This window comes from Drosophila gunungcola (assembly GCF_025200985.1).
Source record: "Drosophila gunungcola strain Sukarami chromosome 2R unlocalized genomic scaffold, Dgunungcola_SK_2 000012F, whole genome shotgun sequence".
NCBI classification, from domain to species: domain Eukaryota; kingdom Metazoa; phylum Arthropoda; class Insecta; order Diptera; family Drosophilidae; genus Drosophila; species Drosophila gunungcola.
The window spans coordinates 1,056,748-1,066,932 of record NW_026453170.1 but is presented as its reverse complement, the minus strand read 5'-3'; the positions used below and the strand labels follow the sequence as shown (position 1 = coordinate 1,066,932).

The 10,185-nt window shown below is 43.7% G+C and overlaps 2 protein-coding genes across 2 annotated transcripts; both read right to left on the bottom strand.

Moving 5' to 3' along the window:
• Positions 1-726: 726 nt before the first annotated feature.
• On the bottom strand, positions 727-3,079 carry LOC128255715 (odorant receptor 43a). The gene is given in 7 exon segments (XM_052985413.1): positions 727-862; positions 952-1,059; positions 1,116-1,217; positions 1,353-1,452; positions 1,517-1,787; positions 2,636-2,683; positions 2,686-3,079. Coding segments are annotated over 7 exon segments (1,128 nt in total). The 3' UTR covers positions 727-757.
• Positions 3,080-7,230: 4,151 nt separating this feature from the next.
• On the bottom strand, positions 7,231-9,982 carry LOC128255823 (uncharacterized). The gene is made up of 3 exons (XM_052985585.1): positions 9,345-9,982; positions 9,100-9,255; positions 7,231-8,295 (listed from the first exon to the last, which is right to left on the bottom strand). Exons 1-3 carry the CDS (start codon positions 9,422-9,424, stop codon positions 7,434-7,436), a joined length of 1,098 nt encoding a protein of 365 aa, XP_052841545.1. The 5' UTR covers positions 9,425-9,982; the 3' UTR covers positions 7,231-7,433.
• Positions 9,983-10,185: the final 203 nt, after the last annotated feature.

Below are 10,185 nucleotides of genomic sequence, written 5' to 3'. Positions count from 1 at the left end.
AACAGCAGCAGTTTATTTGCATAATAAAGGACATGACTAATGTTAATTAAATTGCAGCAGACAACAACTAGTTTTTGGGCGTTTTAATTAAAAGCGCAGCAGGACGGATTGCCCAAATATTCAAATTCGATGGGCCACCCCGAAAGTATGCAGGCAAATTGGGCAATGAAAAATGCACAAGGTGAAGCACATTCAACTCAATTCAACTAATCCAACTCAATCAATACGAGCCCTAATTGCTTGGAAGACCATATATTTATTTATTCATATCTCTGTGGAACATCTTTCTAAGTCAAACTGAAAACCACACTCCGACACAAATCCAAATCCTTTGATATCTGTAAATCATACTTTTAGGCACTGCCAGCCAACTGAAGTCGCAAACAGAACAGAATTCTACTCCACATTCATTTGACTTTATTTCAAGCACAACATTCGGCTGTAATCTACAATCTATTTTGTGTAACAATCTAAGAAGCCAATTCAAAGCGTTTCTCCCCTCGTGCAGCAAACTATTTGCATGCCAGGAGCCAGGATCTGGGATCCCGACTCCATGCCAGTGCCAGCAGTCCGATTAAATCCTTTCAAACGACAAGCATATGCAAATGCCAAACAACCAGCCAGGACCACAGCCAACAACAACTTTTTGCATTACTCGGATTGCCGGCCAAGTGAAAGGGGAACGGGATGGGGATCCTTTGGTGCCGAATGGATGCCGAATGGATGCCGGTTTTTTCGGTCTTTTCCGTCTTTCAGCTCATTTGCTGGTGACGCCACGCAACATGGTGAAGTAGGAGTAGGACGCATTCAGCAAACTCTGAAACATGGCCAAAGTCATGGGGTAAACGTTGGCAACTCTTATCTGCGAGATGAAATGGAGCGCACCGCCCCCGAAATGGGAAAGGATTAGAATCACGGACTCGCAAATGAAATGCGTTCCCATTCGCCCACCTCCAAGGGGTTTTGTGTTTGCATCAAGAAGATCAGGAGGGTTTTGCGGAACCGAATGCTGGCCTCGTACCAGGGCACATTGTACACGGCCTCCGCCACTCGGTTGTTCTGCAGAAAGTCCGCAAAAATGATAGAATAAGTATTCATTACTTTTAAGGGCTCACCTCGATGGCCAAGTCGTTGGCGCGATTGTAGTAGGTGAAGAGTACATAGAGCATGGTGAAGATATACATCACAATTGAGATTATTTGGGTCGGTGAAGTTATCTGGAAAATCAGTAGAATGTTATATAAAGATCGTGCAGCCAAACTCAGAAGTGCCACAGAAGGTAAGTGAGTTTCAAATGTAAAAACCTTTCGAATCAGACTTCTGTGACACCCCTGATAAAGTCAGCAGCCTACAATGTTGAGGCAGAAGAGCAGCGAGCAGATTATCGAGCCAAAGATAATGGCTTCGGCCGCCACAATGTTGGTTACCAGCTGATTGAGCTCCCTCACATAGCTGAAATGGAAATGAGAGGCTTATAGTTCCCCCGTTGCCCAAGCCCCTCCACTTTGCGGCTCACCCCAGCACCCGGGTGTGGTATCGAATGCAGGAGGTCAGCCTTCGGAGGCGGACCTCCTCCGCCTGCTCCGCCCCGCCAATCTGGCCCAGCATGTGCACCAGGATCTGGAGCATGGCCTTCCCGAAGATGGCCAGGCCGGCGAAGAGGCTGACGAACGGCATGTACATCATGGACAGCAGCAAGGGCGTGGGCAGCTGGGCCAAGTACACCACTTCGTACACGGGCGTGCGGGTCATGTTCACTCCGGGCAGAGCCACGCCGAAGGGATGAGCTGGGCGGAGATGTTTGGAGAATCAGTAGGCACAGGAGGAGGAACAGTAACCTACGTTCAGAAGGAACGAGATTAAGGCACACCTCACAGCTAAACAACATATGCGCCATTATCTCAGGTTTTGTATGTACTTTACGGGCCTAAGCAAGCCCTTTTGATTTAATTTTAAAACTGTTTAGAACTTAAGAGATTTAAAATACGCTGTTTCATCAATAGATAAAATTAAAAATAAGCGTTTCAAACCTTCTTGAGTTAGAGCAGTCGGCCTGAGACTTGTCAGGCTAAATGTTGTAAGGGTATAATTAGCATACTTTTTTTAATTTTGAAAACTTAAAAAAAAGCGTTGGTACGATATTAAAAAAATTATCAAACACTCGGCGTGTTTATAATTAGCTTTTAAATATTATTTTTAAAAAGATATGAAATCATGATATCTTATATCGTAATTGGTACACAAAAGGTAAAGTAACTCTTTTAATCAGTTTCACTTGTACACACCTCCAGAACACATAATCCACAAAGGCGATATATAATTCTCTTTAAAAAAAAAAACGTTTGTAAGTTTTCAGTTAATCCCGTTAAGCTTAAGCCACAAACAAATAAAAATTGTAATGCCAAAAATAAAGTGTTCCCCACATAAAAATTAAGTAGTATCTGTTGGCGTATACGTTATTTAACCTATAACTTTTCTAGGATTAGCCTTCAACTTTATTTTGGCGTTAGAATTGGGTAGGCTAGAAAATCAAATAAATATGAATTCTAAGATAACAAATACATTACATTTTGAAAAACGGTTTCTCCAAGCGGTGGTCTTTTCTGTGGTTCTTCCATTTTCCTAAAGTACTAACCTCGCTCCTCCCTGAAAAGCGGCGAGAGTAGGGCGCCCACGATGTCGAGAAGGAGGCGGTCAGGTTGAGGATGGCCAGGCGCCGGGCTTCGCGCTCCGCCCTCCTCATAATGCCACGCCCCCACTCGTCCGCGGACTCGTGAATGGAGTGGAACAAAGTGGACAGCTGGTCCAGGAACTCCTCGAACTGGACACGCTTGACTATGACCAGCCACGTGCGCATCAGGGCGTTGAAGATGGCCGAGAAGAAGAACATGTTGAGGATGAAGGCGGGCAGATCGCCCCACATGCGCAGCAGGTAGACGAACTGCATCAGGTTCATGGCAGTCACGGGCAGGACGAAGGCGAACTTCCGCCAGTTCCTGCCCGGAGTGGGGTACAGCACGGCCAAGTGCCGCCACATCCGCACGTTGATGCCCACCAGGCCAATGTCCTCGATTGCCATTTCTCCGTATTTTTGACTAAGCTGATTCCACTTCCAGATCCACTCCAGACTGTGCCGCAAAGTGCTGAGCAAATGTCTTTTATTTCCTACCAATTGTCGCCACCGAGGAAGGCAATCTGTGGGGTAGCGATTGACATACAAATGGATCTAGGAATGGGAATTGAAATGGAAGTGGCAAATGGGAAATGGAAAATGGGAAATGGGAAATGGGTAATTGGAGTGGGAACTGAAGCCATTTGGCAACTGCCGTTGCGCAGCCTATAATTTAGCTAATTGGCTAATGATGAGTGTAATGTAATTGAAGTGCGATTGCGACTGCCATTCCCATAGGACATAAGATTGGGCTGATGGGATGGCCTGGCAAAGAGATTTGCATTTGAAATGTTTTATGCCGGCAATAGAATTATCTAATATTCCAAGGTTAAAAGAATAAAATAAATTTACATTTTTGGTTTTCAGGCATCAGAGCTACATTCATTATAATTAGTCAACATCATTTTTGCTGAAATCCCCGCTCAGAAGCGTATACTTAAATATTATTGAAAACCACATGTTATTTCAAACCACTTCCATTTCAGCATGTCATAAATATACTTTTGACTATGTAAAGTCACTATCAATTTATCCAGGTTTATTATTATTATATTTACTTACAAATGTTTAAGCAAATTTTTAATAAATTCGTTATTTCTAGATTTTTAGGACCCGACATTTCAATAACTTTAAATATCAATGTTGTCACGCTTTTATTATATTGTATGTGTTCAATAACTTTGAAGCTATTTAATAAATTTTCATTAAGCTTTTAATGTATCCAAAAAGTTCTTACAATATATGTAAAATATGGGTCCATTTCGTGCGGGACTCAAAACTTATACTCACATCTGCAAATCTGTAGGACATTTTGTGCAATTTTGTTCAAAAATACTTATACTACTTGTTGTTAAAAAGTAAAGAAGCATGGACTCATTAATAAAACCCAATTCATTTATCTTCGTTTAACAAAATTATTTCTTTAATTTTAACTTTTTCCTATCATTTGTAAATAAAAATTTTCTTTAAAATAAAGTCGCCCCACAAGCTAATAAGAGTTCTGAGTACGTTTCTATATTCAAGAAAAGATTGCAGCTTATCTTTTTAAATCCTTAGTCCTACAACTGCAGTTATTCGAAAAAACCGAACAGTGCAAAGGACTATGGAATCAAATAAAATAGGAATCAAATAAAATAGTTTAAGTAAACTCCATTGATTTGTAATAGAACACCAAGTACAATGCTTTTTCTCAACATTAAATTTCAGGGGCTTCAATTTTGTCCCATTACGAAATGAGTCATCCAAACATTCCCTTTAAATTAAAGCTCTCGCTGTGGCAACATGTAAATCCCCATTTAATTTGGACATCGATTTCGCCACGCTCCTCCGAGCCCATGCCAGAAATCCCCGACCAAAAAAGGTCTTCCATGCTCCGACGCACAGGCAGTCAAAAAGCCAACGAGCCGCTAACGTATTCGGTCAGACACTCTGGGAAAATCGCGCGGGAGGGCGGACAGGTTGGACAGTCTGGAGCGATAGCCGGCATGACTTATTAAACAATAAAACCGGATTATCCGCAAACAACTGAGCAAACATGCCAGAGCCAAATATTTTGGCCCGGTCGCTTATCAGGCAACCGGTCGAGAGGACAACCGAAAGTCCAGGAAGTCCAGATCAGACACAAAAAAAACAATATAAAAATCAACAAGCGACCGACTGGCATAACATAATTCAGCAACAATGCTGGCTCAGCAAATACGGCAAAGGAATTAAAATGGGAGCAGGACAAGGACCACGAGGCCACCAAGCCACCAAGCCAAAAAGGAGTCCAATGCCAAAGCCAATGCCAATGCCAAGCCCATAAAGGCACACATTATGGCCACTTAACCGCGCGTTATGCCGCAAAAAGTCGAAAGGACAAAGCCGAACGGCAAAGAAGGTTGGGCACTGGCTGCGTATGCGCAATATTTTGTGCAAACATGCTCGTCCGAGGAACTAGGCGGGGGGAGAGAGGAACGGCAGTGGGAGGACAAATATGCAATGTCAGTTACAGCTGCCCCATTTGGTTGCTCATACGCAGCGTTGCACATAAATCAACTGGGCAGGCAAACCTTTTGAGCATTTTCACACTGAACCAAATCCAAGAATGCAAAAGAGGATATTATGTGAAATTTATAAGCCCTTAGCTTATATTATTTAATAATATTATATAAAAATTATATTTACTGATATTAATTAACATAAATGTTAGGTCTTAGCCTTATGAAACTTATTGAATATTTTCGGTGTAAGTTAGAAATTATTGGCTTAAAGTTTAAAAATAATTGAACGTCTCCAAGTGTACTCTTTAGGTGATTACCTTGGCAGCAGCCATTTTCGAAGCACAATTTATTGTAAATTAAAATGCTAAACAGGGCAAATGAGGACATTTAATTATCACATGCTAGTGAGGATCTTAGTCGAGCCTTGGGTGACTCTGGAAACGGCCATTACACACACGCAGACATCAAAGGGATAAGGACGTAGTGGAGTGCCTGTTAACCCCGTAAACCACACGATGACATTAATTACGGACCCGAGAAAGGACTGGCATTGGCACTGCCAGTGGCCACAGCATAGAAAGCAGGCTGACGACTGGGGAAAGGTTCCTCGGATGCCACCCAGGCTGTATAAAATTAATATCGAGTAATTAACAGGGCAGGATGTTGTGATTTAAGCAGGACCCTCGATACACTCAGTGGGGTGGGTGTGCCAATATTGACTTTGCCACATTCCCACTGCCATTTCCCGGCTCCACTTAGCACGCTTAAGCGGCTTCTTGCCAATTAGGCAGCTCACCACGCTGATCCGGGAGTTGGCCTTTAAAGTGCGGAATTGCTTTCGGCCTAAGCCCGGACTTCTGTAGTGTTTCCAGGGCTTCTGCTCCTCTGGCATCAGCTGGTTTGAGCCTTAGTCTTGGCCCTGCCTACACAAGCATGCCAAATGCGGCTTAGTTTTTGTTAACGATTCGCAAACATGTGTGTCACCCAAGCACAATCCCCAGCCCCGATCCACCCCCAATCCAGTCCACTGCCAGCACAAATGCGGAATTCGCTTTGATGGCATCTGGGCATGCGAGCTCTCTTTGGGCCAAGTCGTCACTTATTGACTGACTTGTGTGGGATGTACAGCGCCCATACAAGATGTATGAGTAAGCCGCCGTAGGAAAATGAGAATCGTTTGTTTGCGGATAATAAAGCATCGCAAAGAATGTGAACCGCACCAGCGCAAAAAGATATGAGTACCCGGGGATCTCTGGGGGAATTAAGTGTACGATAACCACTTCGGATGACGATTCACACAACGGTACAGGCCGGTGGGAACTCCGGCGATCGAGTGAATAATGCAATCGTATTAATAAGCCAATTGAGGTCGAACAATCGCCAACCGTATATAAGCTTTCATTTATCTGGCCAATATTGAAATACACCGTGGGTATGTATACACGAACAGTGGATATCAAAACTGCCAAACTGTTTAACTAAGAACAAAAGACATTGTGTTTTAATTTATACAAAATTGGTAACCATTTCCACAGCTTGTCACAATCAATACCTCTTCCAAAATAGTATTTTCGGTATGGCAAAATAAATTTATAATAGTGGAATCAGTGGTCCCACTGTACATAAAAAGTTTCTCTCAAATCTATATTTAAACATTAAAAAGAGTGTTTCAGTGATTTCATAGCATGACTTGATTAGATGTGGGCACATTTTCCACTGAACATTTCAATTTTTTATCTCCGCGTTTTTTCGAAGGTCAAAACTAATGTTCTATGGCAGGTTTATTTGTATTTTTTTAACCACACTTTCAGATGACTCCCTAACGACATGTTTGTTCCGGATTTCAGTTTCAGTTTAGCTTTATCAAAAAGTAAATGAAATAATAAATATATTATACCTTTTCTTGTGCCTGTCACTATTAGTCATGTTACGTAGTTTTATGGAACTCCCTAACTTATAGTATCATACTAATTTCCTTGAAATTTTCTTTACTGGCCAGTTTTAATTGCAAAATATAAATCCTATGAAGAGCAGCCCTGCTATACACATAAAAAAAATGAATAAAACAGAATTAAATTTTCATTCTTATCCTTCATTGGACGAGGTATAAATCACTTTTATTAGTCAAATTATGACTAAGATGATTGCTTGTGGCCTACCGTGGATAAGTGTTTGACTAAGTCTAAAGTTTCTGAAGATTACGGGAATTATTACAAGCTATTATCCTACTTTGGTGCTTTGTTGTGCGCTTGCCTGAGATTGCGATGCATGTCGTCGGCCTAGGGCAGATTGCAGCCCACCTGGGTGACGACCTTGGCGGCCACGGTGGAGGCCATGCGAATGCACTCGCCCAGCGAGCGCTTCTCCAGCCAGGCGTGCAGGAATCCGGCCACAAAGGCGTCGCCGGCGCCAGTGGCATCCACCAGCTGCTCCACGCGCTGAGCCCTATAGTCTTCGAAGTTAACCGGACCGGGAGCAGCCAGTTCCTCGACGTAGTTGGTGATCACCTGTACGCCGGCACTGCCGTTGGTGACGAAGATGACCTTGGTGCCGGACTGGAGCAGATGCTCCGCCAGCTCGTCGACATTTCGGAATCCTCCCGCTGCCTCGGCCAGCGCCTCGAACTCCTGCCGGTTGCCGAACAGGAAGAAGGCGACGCGGGCCAGCCTCAGCATTGCCTGGGCATTTTGCCGCACGATGTAGGGGGCGCTGAGGTTGAGGGCCAGTCGCCGCCGCTCCCTCACCAGGTGCTGCACTATGTAGTCGCACACCTCCTCCCTGCGCGGCACGAAGAAGCCCTCCACGTACAGGATCTGCTTCCGCTCCACGGGCCGCAGGAAGCCCTGGCCCTCGTGGCTGACGGCGTGGCTCAGCGTCTGCACCTCGAACTGGGCCGAGGCCCCGATGTTGGCGTACAGCGTGGGGTTGTCCTTGTACATGAGGCACACGCACTGCCCAGTGTGCGCCTCCTCGACGGTCTGCAGCCTGGCCTCGATGCCGCGCTCCCGGAAGATCGAGCGGAGCTCCTCGGCGTGCTTGTCAGCTCCGACGGCGCCGAAGAAGAGGGCATCGGTGCCCAATTGCTTCAGGATGCGGGCTGTGTTGAGGGCTGAGCCACCCGGATTTGTAAGGCACTGGGAGCTGAAAGGGATTTTAATTGGATTATTAAACGTAGCAAGAAGGACAGTTATGGTTTGACATCGTTACTTTGTTACGATCTTGATTTTTGCTAGTTTAACTTTGTTACATTTACATTTGTTACCGACGCTCAAAATAATAAATCATCTCCATCTTCGACTTCCTTAACTTAAATGAGTCTTTCTAAACAGAACCAGTTTTCTTGCTGCTTGAAAATAGAGAGCCAAATACATAGTTCCGTAAATGAAAGATCTCTGTCAGTCAAATTTTTGTATGTGGTTTTTCTATTATTTTTTTATAGAGAAGTCTACTCGCGGCGAATTACACAGTATTATCATGAAAGGTTTAGTTGAAACTCGAAATGAAGTAATAGTTGAGGTCAAAACCTCATTTGAACCAATGGCATAGAGTCTAGAAAAAGACTGACGCTTGTAATATCAACTTGTCTGATGAAGTTGATCTTTTTTTGAATATCTTAAAAAAATTAATTTTATAATTGGTCCATACATGGCATACAAGTAAGTAAAAACAACAAAATTACATGAAATATTAAGAAACTAATTTTAAATTCTATTTTATGTTTTGATATTTTTAAAATAAAACTGGCTTATTTTATTTAGTAGATAGTAGATAGATAAGGTAATACTTCTTTAAAGGACTACCCAAACAATTGCCCTAATGGCAAAGTTAGTCTAGTATTGGAAGGGTAATCCCATGAAGATTGACTCTATGATTACAGAAGCTAGACTGAGTGTGTCAAAGCTATGTATGTTACCTCTTGCGTGGTTAAAACAACGATCTACCCACCTTTCTGAGGCTTCTGCGGCCAACTGGTTGAGCTTCTCCATGTCCAGTTCGCCCTTGGAGCCCAGTTCCAGGCCGAACCGCTCCAAGAGTTTCGGATCCTCGAGCTTGACCAGGCGGTCGAGCAGGACATTGCCAAAGCAGATGACCTTGCGCGGTCTAGAATTGGTGGGAAAGTGGGAAAATGGGAAAGCCCAAAAATCAGGGGGGTTTCTCGCGGATGAGCTTTTCCGAACTGAACTACTCACGTGTGGAAAGCCCCTTGCGTGTCATCGGTGGGCGGACTGCCCCCGAACACCATCGCGTACACGTTGCTCAGGAACTCCATTGTATGCAAAAATTAACGCTGGGACGGGATTTTCGCGTTCTATTTGCGAGGTGCGATGTGAACGGAGCCACGGATGGAAACCAAGCGAATATAATGGTCCGCCGCTTTTGTCGTCCGACGGAGAACTGAATGCTCGGGCCGGTTTGCCCCGGTGTTTTTATCTCGCTCTCGCCAGCGTGTTTGTTTTTTCCCATCTAGCCCATTTCGGGCAATTAGTTTGGATCGGGGCAACTTCTTTTTCGCTTTTTTCGCGGCTTACAAAGAGCAACTCTTTGTTGTTTTCCTGCCACTTCTCAGCTCGCTTGGCTGTTTTGACTTTTGCGACTTTATTGACTTTTTTGACTTTGATTGGGTTTTCAATAACAAAGAGCTTTCGGCACTGCGCTGGCGTTAAAGTTCAGTTTTTCGTTCCTTGCCAGGGAAATAATGTGACTCAGAACTCAACTCGAAATGCCATCAACTATCCCTAATGACTTTATTGTCTAATTTATGCGACTCAATTGTTAAGCGCATTACATAAATTATCTTTGTAATGTGCCAAGGTTTTCCAACACTAAATTGTGGATTGAATCAGCTGTTCCTGTGTTTTTGTTTACTGGGAAGAGGAAGCAGCGGCAGCAAGGTGAAAGCTCAACCGGCAAAATGGAGCACATGGGTAGAAAAGCTTCTTTGGCGATAGATAGAGAGAGAGAGCATAAGAGATAGAGTGAGCTTAACGACAGCGTTGCCACAGTTGGCAAATAAAATCAAATGATTATGGC